We start from the raw sequence: 18,759 nt of genomic DNA on the forward strand, positions 1-18,759 counted from the left end.
TCAGATTTTTTAAAGCTAAATATATTCACCACATCACTACAAAGTTTTGAAACAACTGCTGACTTACCTGTGTCCATTTGTGGTTGTCACTTGTTATAGAATGAACATCACAAATTAAAGTCTGATGAGAAAGGCATAACTATAGTTAGCTTTGTGAGTTATTAATACTGTTCAGTAATAGCTGTAAATACCATAACTGAGAAATGGCTTGAGAGATTTCTTACCTGCATTGTAGGACGCAAAAGAATGTGCTTGCTTTGGTATGTTGGAGATTTCATGTTACCAGACTGCCTATAGTCACGTATTTCTGCTATGACACATCCACAGTGAAAAATATTAACCTGGTAAAAACAAAGAACAACTTGAAGATACCCAAATATTAGCTAAAGTGCCCCAGTCTGTACAGTGTTTATTGATACTACGGATAAAATTACCAATTTTGTCAAGATCAGCGATGTTACCACAAATGTCATGTATAAGCTTCAAATGTTTCCTTCCACATGTGAGGAATGTGGGTTTAAGAAATTCTCGTGTCAAATATTTAATGACAATAAAGAACAAAGGACATTTTGCTGAGCACAGAGTCCAAGATGCCTGTCAGCCTAAACAACTGCAAAATCTTCACCCCGTTCTTCCCCACTGTTATGACTTTTTTTTTAGTTATCAAAAATTGTTTGAGGCATTCATATTTTAGCTTCAAATGCACAAGCATTTTTCACCTTCTTTTTGGAATCACCTATGTGAAGCATTCACAGTTCCAAATCTATCCAGGTAGAAAGCAATTTATTTTTGAAAATAAAACTTTCAAACCTGAGATTTTTCCAAGAGATCAACCAAAATAGGCGGTAGCTCCTCTGCATCCAAATATTCAAGCAGTTCTCCTTCCTCGTAAGGCAGTCGTATGGTCTCAGAATCTGAATTTAAACAAAACATTGTTTTTCTTTTGCCTTTCATGTTCAGACTTTAACAAAGCGAAATCTAAAACAAGTTCACCACAGGAAAAAAAGCAGGCTTGGTGGAAGTTTATCAAAATAACCAATTTTTTTTACATTATATTAATTTTTATATCCATTTCTGTTCCCAGAGCATGATTTTATTCTTACTGTGCTAGAAAGCAATGCTCCTTCATATCTCTACGCAATCAAATTTTTGCTACCAAATGACACACTGCATGTTCTTATTGCATGCCACAGTACCAGGTGGCATGAAGATGCAATCAAAATGGAAAGTGGATGACTTTTACAAGTTGTAGATATAGGAGGCAGTGCAATAAATTATTTAAGAGAAGGAACCTGAAGTGAGAAAACTTAAATAAGGAACCCAGGAAGAGAAGGAACAGTTACGAAGCTATGGGGAAATAACAGAGTGGAAGGCTATCAGAAAGATCATTACCTTCCAATTTATGCTATTAGAGAAAATGAAGATTTGAAGTACAGTTTTTTACATTAGAAGCAAAACAGTTAAATAGAAGCAACTGAAATGCATTATAACTATTTATAGAACATTCTGAATAGTTTTAAAGATTAAGTAGCAAAAATATTACCTGAACCATTTTTTCCCCTGAGCATAAGTGAATAACCCTCATTTCCCGGATAGAGGTTCACTACCAGACACGACAGTGTCTCCTGCATAACCAGCTTCTCAAGTAAATTCACATTTCGCCTCAGCTTCTGCTTTAAAAGTAAACATTGCTCATGAACATAATACTATCAAGTAATTAGTAGCATTAAAAACAATTGCCAGAATCAAAATACTATTAAGATACATGTTTCAACATTAATCTAAATAAGCCCAGTTAAATTTAATTTGAATCTATTCAGTAGATTATATTCATTATGTTTTTTTTTACATACTTGCACACATTTTTTAATCACTCATTTCAGTAAGTACAAAATAAACAAAGAAACAACCTTAAGTCCACAGACAACAGTTAACAAGAATGGCCCGAGGCTAAAACTCACAATGTTGTAAAGGTACAGCATGCCTTTTCTTGGTAACATTACTATGTGTACTTTTAAAGCATAATTTACTCTGTTTGATACCAACAACAAAATATTTACTACTCTGAAACATTCCTAGCAGAGTGTCCATTTCCCAGATTAAAATACTGAATTACAGTATTTGGAAGCTTTGTTAATTGCATTGCCTTGCCTGTATTTGCTGAAATCGGATACAACAGCTACAGAGACTATTTCTCCATTAAGTGTAAGAAAGATCATTTTCCTGAAAAACATTTAAACATACACACACATACATGTATTCAAATGAATGGATGTTTCAGAGATCCCAGATATATCTTAAAATCTAAACATTTTTAATACCCCTTTAAAAATTAAAACAGTGATTTCTAAACTTCAAGTGATTTTACATCTGGCTGGAGGCTAGAATTCATACTGAATACTAGGAGCAGGTGAAGATATTCACTGGAAGGTGATCTTAGTGCCCTGATTAGTCTACCCAGCTGCTTACTTCATCTACACTCACTAAATGGTAGTGGGATGGCTCTTTTTGAACAAATCTAGCTTTTCAGTGATAACTGGGAAGACAGAAAAGAAAGTTATTACCTCTATGGAAACCATTCCTAAGAGAAAAGAATTAAAACAACAAAAAAAAGCAAAAAACAAAAGCAAGCATGGAAATGTAAGCCAACAGACCACTTCAAAAGATATAAAGAAAAAAAAAAAGATGGAAAATCTTTCATCTCTTTCTGAGTAGTTTTGGCATAAACAGCCAAGTTAACTCTCTCCATGCATCATGAATTACAGTGACTTCATTCTACTTCCTTTTACAGTTTAGAAATTGTGGAAGCTAACACAAAGGAAGTGTGAAGTAGGAAAAACTCTGGAGAATAGATGGGGAAAGAACTGGAGGAATGAAGCAGAAGAGAAAATACATATTGATAACAATAAAAGTAAAGATAGATAAAGAATGCCACTGCTCTGGAGGTATAGCTTGTTAGGTTAGATCTTCAGTCATGACTCCAATTAGACTCCTGTAAGACATCTACCCAAAAAAAGAGACCTCACAGACACTGCTTCAGTTGCCAGCACATCACTGTGTATCGTCTGCCAACCATCATCTTCACTTAGACACAGTGTGAAGTACTCAGAGGTACAGTAATTATCATTTGAAAAGAAACTCAGCACTCAACTGCTCTGACATCTTTGCTCTTAACAGTTAATACAGTCATCTCTTCACAGAATCATAGGGATTGGAATCATAGAATCACCAAGGTTGGAAAAGACCTCCAAGATCATCCCGTCCAACCGTCCACCTATCACTAATATTCCCTCACTAAACCATGTCCCTCAATACAATATCTAAATGTTTCTTTAACACCTCCAGTGACAGTGACTCCACCAATTTCCTGGGTAGCTCATTCTAATGCCTGACCACTCTTTTGGAGAAGAAATTTTACCTTATGTCCAACCTTAATCATCCCAGCCCAACTTGATGCCATTCCCTCTAGTCCTAAAGGAAGGACCTTTGGAGATCATCAACTCCAACTCCCTGCTAAAGCAGGTTGCCTACAGTAAGTAACATATACAAAGGTAATTCAATTGTGAAAGTAATTAAATTGAGTTAATCATGTTACTATGACTTAAATTTATTCAGGGAAAGACATTAGATTTACCTTTTAGTTTTTATTTTCTGTTCAGTAATCATTTAGCAATTACAGCTCAGCAGGTATTTTTGTTTGTTTTTGATGGATATGAGAACAGGTGCAAAGGAAAGAGTAGAAGACAAAAGAACACGTGGAATTTTTCTGGCACTTTATCCACATGAGCTAAACTTCATAAGATAGGTGCTAAGCACATTTTAAAATGTAAAACCCCATCCAAGTCATTGGAGTAAACTGGCATTTAAGTACTGAAATTTCAGTGAACAGGTAATTAGTTAACCTTTCATTAACATGAAAATGTCTGCGATCACAAAATCAGCTTTTTCCTTTGAGCTGGCTACTGCAGGTGCTAGCTTTGAACTGACATTAAGCTCATATGTATGGAAACATTTTAAAGATTAAGAACTGGATTGAGGTGGATTAAATTTCTCAAATGTTCACCTCAGTATAATGCAAGAACTCAGACACAAAACAGCCAAGTTACTGCCTGCTATACTGCCCAGCTATATAAGGTAATACTCCTAACACTCTCTGACATCACCTGCAGAAAAGTGGTACCCTTCTCTCCCTGAAAACACCCTGAGCATGCAAATACTGAAAATTCCTGCCTAACAAGACTAACAGTGGCTCTATGCTATGTTTGTTACTCCTCCGTTTGTGGATATGATTACAATGTTAACTTAAACGGCTTGCATTGGAAGGGACTTTAAAAGACCATCCAGTACCAACCCCCCTGCCATGGGCAAGTCTTCCACCCAGCAGCTCAGGCTGCACAGGGCCCCATCCAACCAGACCTCGATTGTCTTCAGGGATGGGGCACTCACAGCTTCTCTGGGCATCCTGTGCCAATGTCTCACCACCTTCTGAGTATAGAATTTTCTCAGAACATCGAATATCAAACTCTCCTCTTTTAGTTTAAAAGCATACTCCCTTGTTCTGTCACTACTAGACAATGTAAGAAGTTGATATATTTTCTGTTTATAAACATGCCTCAAGTACTAGAAGGTGGCAATGAGGTCTCCCTAGAGCCTTTGCTTCCCCAGGCTGAACAAGCCCAGTTCCCTCCTTCCCTCACTCTCCTTTCTTCTTCTTCTCTAGCCCTCTGAGCACCTCGTAATCTCCTCTGGACCCATTCCTACAGCTCCACATTTTTATTGTGCTGGGAGCTTCAGGCCTACGTGCAGTATTGCAGGTGAGTCCTCAACAGAGCTCTTCTCTTGCCTTGGTTTCAGGAAAATTTTCTTAACAGCCATTGTAACTTCAGCACCATCACTTCCTCAAAATCTTGAAGGTTAACAGATCTCACTGTATGTATCCTGTCTTACTCCAGTCCCTTCAACTGCAGCACGGAAAAAAAAGACATAAGACTTGGATTTTTGATTGCTTTAAAAAAAAAAAACAAAACAGTGAGCACTCAGCATTTCCCATTTACAGTAAGTCACTCTCTTTTTCAGTGTTTTCTTCTGTTAGATAATTCAAGAAGGAATTTTAAGAGGCCAAGATCTATTCAAAGTGAAATCACAAATCTTACAGTAAGTTTTTTTACAGAATATTTCCTGTAGGATAAACACTTAAGAAGTAATTTTCAGATACATTTCTTCATATGGCATACTTATTCTTTTTTACATCATAGAAAAGAGCAGTGGTGAGTATGTACTGAAATACTCATTCCACAGTCAAGCATTTCTAATTACTCAGTATGCCCAAAATGATCAGAATATTCCAAATACCAAAATTAGTAATTATCTTTTAAGGGAAAAAAAAAATGTCTCATGAGATGCCCCATGTGGTTGCATTACTTTTAAGACTTCCTAAGGTACGACAGCAGTGTGGCTAACTACAGTCAACAGTCTCAATGTAAGAATTATCAAGGGAAATTAAGTGGCCACTGTTAAATGCAAAGCAAGATTAAATACCAATTGTAAATGGTTGTATGGAAAAAAGATTTTGATCTAATAGCAACAAGGATTATTTAGCATTTTTGTTCTCTTACATATTATAAACATGCAATTGTTGATGACAGTGTACACATTAACCAAAAACTGCAAAAAAAAACCCTACCCAAATCAACCTTACAACTTGACAGAACTTACACAGAGCATCTTTTTCTGGATACAAAATACAAGGAGTAAAGTGAAACCTGAGGATGTTTGTGTCCTAACTGACCCTCAGTCAGATTCTTAGAGAAGACTGAAACTGCTAGCTAAGCACAAAGACTTGTATTAATGTGGCTAGTAAATGCAATGTGTATGCAGCCTCTGCAGTGGAGGCAAGAAAATATTTCAGTCTCATAACTAACGCTTAAGGTAAGCTTTTACTGATCAACTTTGAGGAAAGCTGTGGTCTAAAGTCTGTTAGCTTCACCCTAATGAGAAACGATTTACTTCAAAGTGGACTACTACAGGCAACAGTTTCCTCACTTTCAGACCATTTGCTTCTGAATGGACAACGCATTTACACCTTGCACCTTTAAAACGATGCAGTACAGCAACAGAAATTTTGACAGTTCAGTACATCAAAATCTCTGAAGTCATTGGCCAAACTCTAGTTTGAATACTATTTCTGTCTTGTAGTACATGGAGACAAAGAAGTAGTCCTACACTGATGGATAAGTCTCATAAAACATTGTGTTCTGAACATCACACCTTAATCACTGAGCTGCTCATTTTCAGCAATTAGAATCCACAGCGTAACACCAAGATATCAGTTAACTATCCACATCTTAGTCCAGATTTAACAATAACTACTGTATTTAAACCCTAGTTTTTCCAGATTCCAGTTTAGCAATCCCAAACTTCTCCTTACTGCTCAAATATCTTGACACTCATTTGCAACTGATAGTTTAATCTTTTCACCTCCGTATTTTGCTTAACATCTTATTTGCATTTGAGATATGAATCAGAATCATACACTGAATAAAACCAACTAACACAGGTTCACCAAAAACAAAAATAATAATTCAGGTGTTCAATAATTGCAGCACTTTAGCACAATTTGTCTTCCTACAGGCTTTTACTTCACCATGGAAAGAAGCAATGCAACAGATTCCACAGCTGATTCTTCTCATTCCATTCAATATTTGCCACTCAGCAAAGCAGACTGCAGCTTTTACACCTTAGATTTACAGTAATTAAACTCGTTTGAGTTTCTCTGATGAAATTAAGAAAAGGTTTCCCAAAACACTTATCAATTAACTGATAATCCCAGGAAAAAAAAAAAAGAACACCTGAATTTACCACAGAATGCAGGTTCAAAAAAATTTTCTCTGCATATTTTTTCCATGGCAGTCAAGCTAATACTAATCAGATTCAGAAAAAGTAATATCAACAACAGTGCACTGACATTTGCTCACAGATTTCAGCGATGCAGTATTAAAACAGAATAAACTGGTCTCTCAAGCCAGACTAGGTAATACGGCATGAATCATCCTAACTACTTTAACCTGTTGTTTAATGAACACCATTCTAGACTGTTCCTTTGAAATCCTGTTTTCATACACAGAAAAGCACCTCAGAAGTAAAATCTCCACAACCTTCTGGTAGCATTCAATTTTATTACCTTTAAAAACAGATTTGGGGTTATCACAGTCAGTGGCACTCACATCATCTTGCTTTCATTTCAAATTGAATTAAGAAAATGCTATGAAATTACACGATCAGTTTAATCCACACAAGACATTTTGTTTCTACTGAAGTTTTAATCTTTGGTAAAGCCACTACTCTCTACTCTTTTCTCAATAAAAGAAATAAATGAAATACAAAACAGTCTATTCTGAACTTGCCAGTTCAAACAGCAATGGGAAAGCTGCTCAGAAATTTTCACTTACCTTTATCTCAGGCTCTTTTTCACATTCTTCTATATATAAATCATAGAGTTTTTGAAATACAGATTTTCTGAAATTTATAATAAAAAACACCTTAAAATGTAACCAAAACTAAATCAAAGAAATGCTATTTAAAAGATATTAAGACTGAAATGCTCACTACCTTCCACTGGATAAATATTTTCTTTTGGGAGGTCTCTGACGAGCACTTTCAATGATATACTGGAAGAGAAAAATTAAAAAAAAAACAGTACATGAATTACAAGGAAATATAATTCTAACTAACATGCAATTACTGTACAAGTAACTACTTACCTCTGCACGGTCCAATGCCTGTTCTAAAGCGTGCTGCTGCAAGATTACAAAGAGACTATTTTAGAAAGTATGCTAATTGTTTGAACAACCTTGTACATAAAAGCCACAACAAAAAAAACAAAACAAAACAAAAAAACCCTCTATTACTGCTGGTATGAATTAACAGAAGATGGGCTCAAATGTTCTCTGGCCCCCACTGAACTTAGCAAATGAAACCTTGTGTAACGACATTAAAAATAATTAATCCCACTACCAATTGTCTACATTAGCAAGGTTCTGGCTCCATTACAAAGAACAATGAAAGGCAGTTAGAATTAAAGTGGGAATAGACATTTCACCTAAGAAAGGTCGTTACAAATATTAATCAAAACAATTGCAGGCACAGAGCAGAAAAACCTGTACTCCTTTAAGCTTGCTACTATCTCAATATAAAAGATAAGCCAAAGTCTTCCTGAACAGCACAGCTCAAGAAGAAAAAATTTAACATTCAGGTACTGATGCCAAAGAATGGTTATTTTTCTACATGAAAGGGAATGAAGATCCTGCACTCAGAATATTATTTCTGCACACAAGACAACATGGGAAGTTTCTTATGACATACTATTAAGTGTGGAGGAATCTGGAGGTGTTGGTCAATGCTCGACTGAACATGAGCCATCAGTGTACCCAGGTGGCCAAAAAGGCCAACAACACCCTGGCTTGTGTAAGAAATAGCACAGCCAGCAGTAGCAGGGAGATGATCATTCCCCTGTACTCAGCTCTGATGAGGCTGCATCTTGAGTACCATGTTTCTGGGCCCCTCACTACAAGAAAGACATCAAAACCTCACAGTGTGTTCAAGGGGCAACAAAGCTGTGAAGGGTCTAGAGTACAAGTCTTACAGGGGAAGGGGTGAGGGAACTGGGTTTATTCAGTCTGGAGAAGAGGAGGCTCAGGGGAGACCTTATCACCCTCTACAACTGCCTGAAAGGAGTTGTGGGAGGTGGGGTTCAGCCTCTTCTGCCAGGTAGTAGCGATAGGACAAGAGGGAATGGCCTCAAGTTGCATTAGGGGAGGTTCAGATTGGATTCTCTTCTTTGAGAGTGTTGTCAGGCACAGGAACAGGCTGCCTAGGGAGGTGGATGAGTCACTGTCCCTGGAGGTGCTCAATAATTATGTAAACATCATACTTAGGGACATGGTTTAGTGGGCAATTACTGGTGGTAGGTAGAAGATTGGACAAGATGATCTTAGAGGTCTTTTCAAACCTTAATAATTCTTTGCTTTTAATCTGCTTAACAGCAAATAAAATCCATAGCTATAACTGTGAATAGAAGTACATTAAAAAAGGTAGAGTGGTGTATGGGAACTGCTGAGTCATGGCTTAAACTACCTGGAGAAAAGACCTGGTCAGCCCTGGAAGCACAGGTGAAGGTAATTCTCTTAGACATCATAGAATCATAGGGGTTGGAAGGGACCTCAAGAGATCATCGAGTCCAACCCCCCAAAGGGGGGTTTTAAGGGTTGGCTTCTACTGAGGAAAGGTTTCTTACTGGAGATCCCTCCTTAGAGTCTTTCTGCAAGTCTGGATCTTCAAAGATGGGTGAGCATCCCTCTTTTTCTAACACCTTCTAATTGCACTGGTCCTATTAGCATTACAAGTGGTAAAAAGGACTTGCACTTTGTACTCAATTATCTAATGTCATACATGACTCAAAACACACTACTATCTTTATGTGATTCTCCTAGGGTGTGCGGGGCAATGACTAAACATCTAGGATAAGCTCTGAAGGAGAAAAAAAAGATAAAACAGAACTCAGGAGCAGAAAGTATCATTTTTTTTTTTAAGAATATCTAACATTAATCACTTTATCCTCATCAGCCAGAGCTAGTAGACTATAGTGAAAAGATCTGAAAATAAATTATCTTAATACGTTATTATAACTTACCATTATAGTTGAAGCCAGGTGACCAAGTTGTGAGATAAGTACTTATGAAGTTTGGTGCAGCAGGCAAAGAATCATACTTTATGGTCACACCTGGGGTACTGAAAGATCAAGGAGGAAAAAAAATATCACTACACAACTAAATAAACATTATATTCAAATACAGTATTTTAAGACATAGAAGGGCTTAGCTTGGAAGGGACCTCACAGATCACCTAGCTCGATGCTCCTGCCCCACGCAGGGTTACTGACCACTAAATCAAGCACCTGTACAAGCTATCCAGGGCCCTGGGTTCTGTCCATCCTGGCCTTGAACACATCCTCCAAGGAGGAGTGTTCAGTATCACTGAGCAACCTGAAAAACACTTAATTGTACTTAAATCTCATTTGTATAGTATCCTTTCCTCCAAAAGCAGAAAAAAACCCAACATTCTGTTCAGTTTAAGTGTTGAAGTTTATTTTCTAACGACTTCACGTGATCATAATATTTCTACAAAATAGAACTATTAATAACTGTACTACTGAAATTAAACAGCCAAGTACAGTTTTCTATCATAAGCACTCCAACCAGCAAAACTAGAGAAGTACAAAAGACTCATATATATATAATTACAATTAGCCAAAATATTTAGCATATCCTATTATGTATCTTGTTTTGTTTGTATCTCATGAAGTTTAACAAGGCCAAATGCAAGGTCCTGCACTTGAGTTGGGACAAACCCAAGCACAAATACAAATTGGGTGGAGAATGGCTTGAGAGCAGCTCTGAGGAGACAGATTCAGGGGTGTTGGCTGATGAAAGACTCAACGTGAGTCAACAATGTGTGCTTGCAGCCCAGAAGGCCAATCATATACTGGGTTGCCTCAAGAAGTGTTACCAGCAGGTCGAGAGAGGTAATTCTGTCCCCGTGTTCTGTTCCAGTAGAGAGCAGAACCATGTCCAGTTCTGGGGCCCCCAACACAAGAAGGACATGGAGCTGCTGAGCAGGTCCAGAGGAGGGCCACAAAAATGGTCATCTCCTCCAAGCTCAGAAGCAATGTATCCTGGGGAAGAGGATAAGAATTTGCCAGGAGGCCTCACTGGCTAAACAAGATGCTCCTGGACTTACTTCTGTGCAAAAAGAAAGTCTACAGGGAGTGGAAACCGGAACAGTTGACCTGGGAGAACGATAAATTTGCCCAAGCAGCCAGAGATCAGGTTAGGAAAGCTAAAACCCAGACAGAATTACATCTAGCCAGGTACATAAAGAGGAACAAGAAGAAATTCTACAGGTATACCAATTAGAAAAGGAAGGTCAGGGAAGACGTGTGCCCTTCGGAAGGAAACTGGAAACCTGGTCATGAAGGATATGGAGAAAGTTGAGGTGCTCAATGACTTCTTTGCCTCAGTCTTCACTGGCAAGGGCTCCAGCCACACTGCCCAAGCTGCAGAAAACAAAGGTAAAAAAATTAGAGAAGATAGATCTGACCCCACTGTAAGTGAAGATCAGTTTTGAAACCATCTTAAAGAACCTGAAGGTGCGTGAGTTCATGGAACCTAATGAGATCCATCCACAGGTTCTGAGGGAACTGGTGGATGAAGTTGTCAAACCACTATCCATCATATTTGAAAGTTAATGGCACCCTGGTTAAGTTCCCACTGACTAGAAAAAGGGAAACGTAACCTCCATTTTCAAGAAGGGAAAAAAAGAAAATTCAGGGAACTACAGGCCAATCAGTCTCATGTGTGTGCCTGGCAAGACCATGAAGCAGATCCTTCTGGAGGCCCTACTAAGGCATATGGAATATAAAAATGAGGTGATTGGTGGTAACCAACATGTCTTTACCAAGGGTAAGTCATGCCTGACAAACTTGGTGGCCTTTTATGATGGAGTGGAAGTGTCAGTGGAAGACCAACAGATGTCATCTACCTTGAATCATGCAAAGTGCTTGACACTGTCCTGCATGACATGCTGGAAATGAAGACTGGAGAAAAATGGATTTAATGGATGGACCACTCACAGAATAATGAATTGCCTGGATGATAACACTTAAAAAGTTGCAGTCAATGGCAGAGCAGTGGCAAGTGGCATTCCTCAGTGACCAGTGCTGAGCCTGGGGCTATTTTGTAGGTGATGTGGCCAGTGGGATTCACTGCACCCTCAGTAAGTCTGCAGATGACACGCTAGAGGGAAGGGATGCTATCCAGAGGGTCCTGGACAGGCTTCCTAAGTGGGACCATGTCAATGTCATGAAGTTCAAAAAGTCTAAGTGCAAGATCCTATACCTGGGTCAGGGCAGCCTCAAGCACAGATACTAGATGGGCAGAGAATGGCTTCAGAGCAGCCCTGAAGAGAAGGATTTGGTGGTGTCAGCTGATGAAAGATTCAACATGAGCTGGCAATGTGAGCTTGCAGCCCAGAAGGCAAACTGTATCCTGGGTTGCAGGATAGTGAGAAGTGTGGCCAGCAGGTTGAGGGAGGTGGCTCTAACCCTCTACTCTGCACACGTGAGATCTCACCTGGAGTACTGCATCCAGTTCTGAAGTCCTCAACACAATGACACTGAGCTGTTGGAGTGGATCCAAAGGAGAGCCATGAAGATGATCAGAGAGCTGGAGCACCTTATTAGGACAGGCTGAGAGAGTTGGGGTTTTACAGGCTGGAGAAGGTTCTAGGGGCACGTTATACAGTGGCCTTCCAGTACCTGAAGGGGGCATACAAAAAAAGGCAGGGAGGAACTCTTTATAAGGGAATGTAGTAACAGGATGACAGGAGATGACTTTAAAGTGGAAGAGTGTATATTTAGACTAGGTATTAAGAAATTCTGTACTGTGAGGGTGGTGACACACTGGAACAGATTGTCCAATGAGGTTGTGGATGTCCCTCTCTTGAAAGCATTCACGATCAGGCTGGATGTGGTTTTGAGCCACCTAGTCTTGGTGGCTATATTCTTGCCAATAGAATAGGGGTTGGAACTAGACAATCTTAAAGGTCTCTTACAACCCAAACCATTCAATGTATTTTATGAAGGTACTGTTTTGGATGAATGCTTTCCCAGACATCAACAAACATCTGTCAGCTACCGCACGCAGCCTAACTCAGCAATTTCAACGTGGTACCAACTTCCACAGAAACCATACAGAGAATGACTCATAGCCTACAACAGCCTGAAAGCTACTGGCAAGCGGTAGGCGAAGAGCAGCCCACAGAGGACGGCCGTAGGCAGCCCAGCCACGCTCACCGCTTTCTGTCTCTGCAGAAAAGGGGCCTCCTGCGAGGGCGGGCGGCGACCGGACGGAGCCAGAAGCCCCCATCAGCCGGGCCCTCCGCTCCCGAGCTCCACCCCATCCCATCCTGCCAGGGCGCGGGGGTCCGCGCGACACCGCCTCCCACCTCAGCCGCTTCCTCCTTCCCTCCTGGCGCAGAGAGCCCCGCGCTCCGTTACCTGCCGGCCTCTCGCGGGGCCCTGCCCACCGCGCTGCGAACCCCGCCGCCCGTTCATCCGCCCCCACCGCGGCGCCCCCAGGCACTTCCGCCCCGCCACTTCCGGTCGCTGCCGGAAGGGGCGGGCGCAGTCACCATGGTGACGACGGAGTTCGGGAGAGGGCGTGAGCCCTCCCCCTGCCCGCAGGCTGAGCTGGGCCTGAAGATTCCTACTTTTTTGTATCCCCAGGATACAGCTTGCCCTTTAGGCTGCCACAGCGCGTTGCTGGCTTACGTTCAGCTTTGTCGTACACCAGAACCTTCATATCCCTTTTGGCAGGGCTGCCCTACTGCTTCACATCCCCCAGTCTGTACGAATATCAAGACTACTCCATCTCAGATGCATAATCTGGCTCTTGCTCTTGTTAAACGTTGTGAGATTGCAGGACCTTGACCTCTAATTTGTCAGTATCTCTCTACAAGGCCTCTCTACCCTCACAGCGACCAACAGCTCCTCCAATTTTAGTGTTATCAAACTTTGTATACTTAGTATTCAAGTCCTGCATTCAGACCATGTATGAAAACATTAGAACAGGCATGTCCAACCTGCAGCCCGACCCAACATGTCCTGTGGGTGCCCTCTGCCCACACCATCTACCCCTCTAAGCAGCCCAGTCTAAAGTCAGGCATGCACCCATTGCTCAGAAGCAACCACACAATGGTATGTGGTTGGCAGGGTCTGGGCTGAAACCAAAGCATGTGGAGAGTGCACTACAATGTCAACTCAAGTTATGGCAAATAATGTTATGCCTTTTGATACACTGGATAAACACACTCCTGTGAACAATAAAAACCCATCCTCTTCCATTCTGAACCATTTTGATTATTAAACTGGGATAATGTGAAATATCAACTTCTGACTAGTCTTTTCCTGATCAGCTTTGTGATGAAGCCTGCCCTCCCCAATTACTCATGCTTTTGGAAATCTTAAAGATGGCTTATTGTAGGTAATATTTTCTTAATTTCATTTAGCTTATTCCCACTGTCTTCGTGTTCTTCTTGTGCTCTCTACAGTCCATGCTAAAAAGCCAAAAGATTTTGAATCTGATGTTCAAAGAAAGCTGGAAGTAGGGAGTTGATCTGGTTTTAAAAAGCCATTTCTCCCACACATCCAGAGCATTTGAAGACACATGCTGTCTGAGAAATTATGAGTCCTATTACAGTTTAGTAAGTTTCATCCGAAGTTCTTGCTACCAAATAACGAGTTTTCTTTTTTCTTGAGAATAGGGAATGCCAATAATAAAAATTAAAACAGTTTCTCCCCATCCCTTCTGTGTTTCAGTTCATCCCTCCCTCCCTTTTTTTCATACATGTGTTTTTGTGTTACTTTCCTCTGGAACCTGTTAACTAAGAGCAGACCCAATACTGTATTTCAGGATGGGTCATTTCAAATATTGTTTGCAGATTTGCCTCTAGCTTTCTTTTGCTGTTTTTATACTTTAAAGGTAAGTCCTTGGGGAAAACACACATTCTACATTTTCCTTCCTACAAACCATTTTAGCACTGTTTTTCCATAATTCTCACATCTGCATTCCACCATTTACTATATTACTGGCTATTTAGATCTAACAAGGCCCACTTTAAAATTTTGGAAATTAATAGTGAGACAGTAGCTGAAATTAAAGGCCAGATTTCCCGGACTTTTCATGTTTTACATCTTCAGCTTCTGAAAAGCCACAATAAAATTCTCCTTTAGATTCAGATCCTCCAAGTTGGGGTTGAAACTGACCTTTATTTATGTTGGATTTCACCTACTGTTTTACTTCTCAGCTGCTTTTGAATGTGAGTTCATCTTTACTATTCTAAATAATCTGGTATTATAGCATTTTTGCCAGTATTTCTAGCAATGTGTTGAACAGTACATATTCGTGTGGATCCCTACTGGTTCACTGTAGAAACTGGCTATTGATTTTTTCCTTTTGATTTTTGTTTACTCTTATAAGTCCGTGTTAAAGCAATCCATCATTTAATCTGTAGATGTGCTTCAGCAAATGCAGCTTCTACAAACTCTTCAGTTACTCTTAGTCTCTAGTCAACCCAGTGACTTGAATTCTGTTACTCAACTTAATGAGAGTTGTGTTCCAATGGTCTCCCAACTTGGTCCCCCAGTTTCCTTCATCTTATAGCAACATCCCCCTTTCAGACCTCAGACTTTCATCTATTTGAGTCATATATTCTTCTGGTGTAGTGGAAAAGATGAACTGATTAGGCTCCATCTGCTTCATGCTTCCATAGGCCAATTTGCTTTGTGGAGATCCATCTCACAAATTGACTTCTGGAATCCAGAAGGATAATACAGGTTTGTTATTGTTGCTTTTGAGTTCTCATATTTAAACTGATTTCCCTTTAAGGTCTATTCCTCCCACATTCCTTTCCACTGTAGCTCAGTGTGGATTTTCTGCTTTGGGTCTGCAAAACTGGTTTTATTCTGTTGTACTGACAGAACTTGACATTTGACACCTAACACTTGACACTTGATGCTTCTAAATTCTCTTAGCATTGCTTCTTCACTGAATTTTTGCTTTGAAATCAACTGGTCCTATACTTGTAACCCTCAGAAGGAGTAGGGAATGACTATGCTGCTGCTGCAGGAAGGTGAACTCCAAGAGAAATATTTGCAATGCATCTTCTGCTGCTTTCCGAATCTGAAGGAAGGGTAATCCATGTACTCAAAGAGATACTTTTCTGCACATGCAACCCCAGGTGCCTTCCTGGAGCAAAAGCTTTAAATGTGTTTGTGTAAGCTGAGAAGTCAGTCTCATTATTCATCTGTCTAAAGTGGATTATTCTTTAATAGCAATAATAATAAGCCTTCGTTAATAACGTTTAATCTGTCCGTAAACAGATTTGCCTATTTAGTGTGTTTGATGCATTCATGGGACTGGAGTCTCAGACTTCTGTAGCCATGGTGATGCTCTTGTCCCAGCACAAAACTGCAAAGCTGTTTTTCATCTTCTTGCGCTGTTTCAAAATGAAATGACATGCAAGCATACCAGTCTGAGATAGATTTATGTGCACTGAGACAGAGATTCAAATATGGCCCCTCTCATTTGAGTACAGATGAAAAGAGAAACGACAGCATGCTCATGAGTAGAAAACTCTTTTTCAAGTTGGCCAGACTGTGGGCACATGACTTAAGCTTAGGGCAAGGAGCCATGAACTCCTGAATTCTATATCAGTTACGTCACTGACTTTCTGTGTGAGCTCTCATAAATCTTCATGAGTAATATTTCCTATCCTGAGTATATACATCCATATTTAGGTCTCTAATAATTTGCAGACATGCTGAAGACCCACAGTTTCCGTATTTTTAAAGTAAGATACACCTTCTCAGGAACAATAATCTATTATTTTTTTTTGTTGGCACATATTCGTAATTTGATTGTTGAAATGGAGCTTTATAGTTGGAAAAAAATATCAACAGCATTTTTATTCAATTTCTTTTTATTTTATCTGAACATTTGTTTTTCCTTCATGAAAACACTTACAGAAAATTACAGAGAAATATTTTTTTTCAGACAGTAGAGGTGAAGAAAACATGAAGTGCTATGAAATACAACTTTTGAAGTGACTATTGATAGGAGTGGAGTACACAATTAATACACCTAAGGTATCTAGGAGTGCAGGATTATTTTTTATACTCTGTAAAGCCTAGAAATCAGTACAGCTCATTCTAAAGAAGTTATCTTGAGTAAGCTTTAGTTGCTTGAATATCTATGAGTATCTAGACTCCTGTCTTCATTTAGACTGTGGCTGTCAGCTGAGTCACCTTCTTGGACTTCTCCACTGATCATGGGAGCATCAACAGATGTAGACCTCTACTCTGCCCTGGTGAGGCCTCACCTGGAGTACTGTGTCCAGTTCTGGGCTCCCCAGTATAAAAAAGACAGGGATCTCTTGGAAAGAGTCCAGTGCAGGGCCACAGAGATGGTGAAGGGCCTGGAGGATTTCCCCTATGAAGAAAGGCTAAGTGAACTGGGTCCCTTTAGCCTTGAGAAAAGAAGACTGAGAGGGGACCTAATCCAGGTTTATAAATATCTGAGGTGTGGGGGACAAAGTGGTGAGGCCAGACTCTTCAGCAGTGTGTGGAGACAGGACAAGGGGAAAGAGCCAGAAACTGCAGTACAGGAGGTTCCGTACAAATGTGCACAAGAACTTCTTTACGGTGAGGGTGACGGAGCACTGGCACAGCTGCACAGGGGGGTTGTGGAGTCTCCTTCTCTGGAGATATTCAAGACCCGCCTGGACGCCTACCTGTGCAACCTGGTGTAGGGAACCTGCTTTGGCAGGGGGGTTGGACTCGATGATCTCTAGAGGTCCCTTCCAACCCCTACGATTCTGTGAATTATTGTCTCCATCTCAAACTGATTCTTTCTCCAAGAGCTCTTGTGCCTCAGTTTTGAGATGCTCAGCCAGAGACACCTTCAAAAACGCCATGATTTGTAGAATATTTTGACTTACACTCATTTAATTAAGCATTTTGGTTGGATCTCAGACTTGGTGGCTGAAGAAGATTTGTAAAATTTACCATTACAAATTGTTTATGATTTCTATCAAGAAAATATAACAGCTATAATATAATCACAACAGAAATATAGGGTTCTCCTTCAGAGATTCAAAAATGCATTATTTATTGAACTGCTTCTGTAATAAATAGTTTATTATACTTCTAAGCAAGCAGGTATGCTTAGATCATAGAAAAAAAAACAAGAAACTATTACTACATAACTAATTTTTAGATCAAGTGCTTTGGCTGAGTTTTCTAAAATTCATGAGCAACACATCTGTTGGTCTTGCAATAGAATTTGGAAAACATATCTGCATATTTGGGCTTTGATCACATGCAGATGTGAAAATGTGGCACATAAGTAGCTCTTTGGAAGAGCTATTTTTTACTTTTCATACATGATGCACTTGTTCTCTCTCTAGTTTGGTCTGATTCTCTTCTGTTTATTTCATGACAAATCAGAGCAACATTATATTAATGTGGATATGTACTGTGACTAAGAGAGTTAACTGTATGGATGCTTTCATTAGCATTACTGTAGTGGAGATTAAAGGATATAGATGGTGGAGCATAGTTTAGTAACTGTGGCTATCCTGTTAAGAAAGTCCACATATAAAGAATTTGAAAGAGGCTGTCCTCGTTCCTATCACTTTGTGACTTTGGCTTTATGTATGAAAGTAGTATATCTTGTATATTTTCTTCAGTCTTCACTTGGAAGCCTCCCATATTTAATTGGAAAATCATTGTAGCAATCATTTTGGAGGTCTGGATTTAATTTGCACTGTGGGACAGAAATAACAGGAAACCAAAAACCTAAGATCCCCAATCTGTTGTATATCATAGAAGTGTTAAGGACCATCAGTTTTCACTGAATTTCATTTTAGATGGCACTTCTAAGCAATCAGGTATTCTTAGATCATAAAAAATTGCAATTTAGTTATCCCAAACCTGCCTTGTCCCTTTATTTTTTATTTTTTTATTTTGGAATTTTCCTCTGAATACAATGATAGATATCTCTTGGTCAAAAGATAGGCAAAAAAGATAAGTCAACCAAACTGTGCTAATGATGGGCTTTATTTAACACAGAGCTTCTAACAGACATC

The 18,759-nt window shown here is 39.6% G+C and overlaps 1 protein-coding gene across 10 annotated transcripts in view; it reads right to left on the reverse strand.

The window, feature by feature from the left end:
- The window catches only part of SUPT20H (SPT20 homolog, SAGA complex component), a 70,045-nt gene that overhangs the window by 20,328 nt on the left and 30,958 nt on the right, over window positions 1-18,759 (reverse strand). For 4 of the 10 annotated variants that reach the window (XM_065730232.1, XM_065730233.1, XM_065730230.1 and 1 more), the window contains exons 1-10: window positions 12,186-12,387; window positions 10,964-11,110; window positions 9,689-9,786; window positions 7,761-7,796; window positions 7,609-7,667; window positions 7,449-7,515; window positions 1,544-1,670; window positions 811-914; window positions 225-341; window positions 68-121 (exon numbers count right to left, since the gene is read on the reverse strand). In XM_065730232.1, coding sequence (XP_065586304.1) covers window positions 68-121; window positions 225-341; window positions 811-914; window positions 1,544-1,670; window positions 7,449-7,515; window positions 7,609-7,667; window positions 7,761-7,796; window positions 9,689-9,691 — 567 coding nt within the window. In that variant the 5' untranslated portion in view covers window positions 9,692-9,786; window positions 10,964-11,110; window positions 12,186-12,387. Of the gene's footprint in view, window positions 1-67; window positions 122-224; window positions 342-810; window positions 915-1,543; window positions 1,674-7,448; window positions 7,516-7,608; window positions 7,668-7,760; window positions 7,798-9,688; window positions 9,787-10,963; window positions 11,111-12,185; window positions 12,388-18,759 lie in introns of those variants that run through there. The other 6 variants (XM_065730228.1, XM_065730231.1, XM_065730227.1 and 3 more) reach the window with 3 other exon arrangements.

Source organism: Cyrtonyx montezumae, unplaced genomic scaffold, assembly GCF_038088225.1.
Source record: "Cyrtonyx montezumae isolate F1298 unplaced genomic scaffold, pur_monq_1.0 scaffold_12, whole genome shotgun sequence".
Classification (NCBI taxonomy): Eukaryota; Metazoa; Chordata; class Aves; order Galliformes; family Odontophoridae; genus Cyrtonyx; species Cyrtonyx montezumae.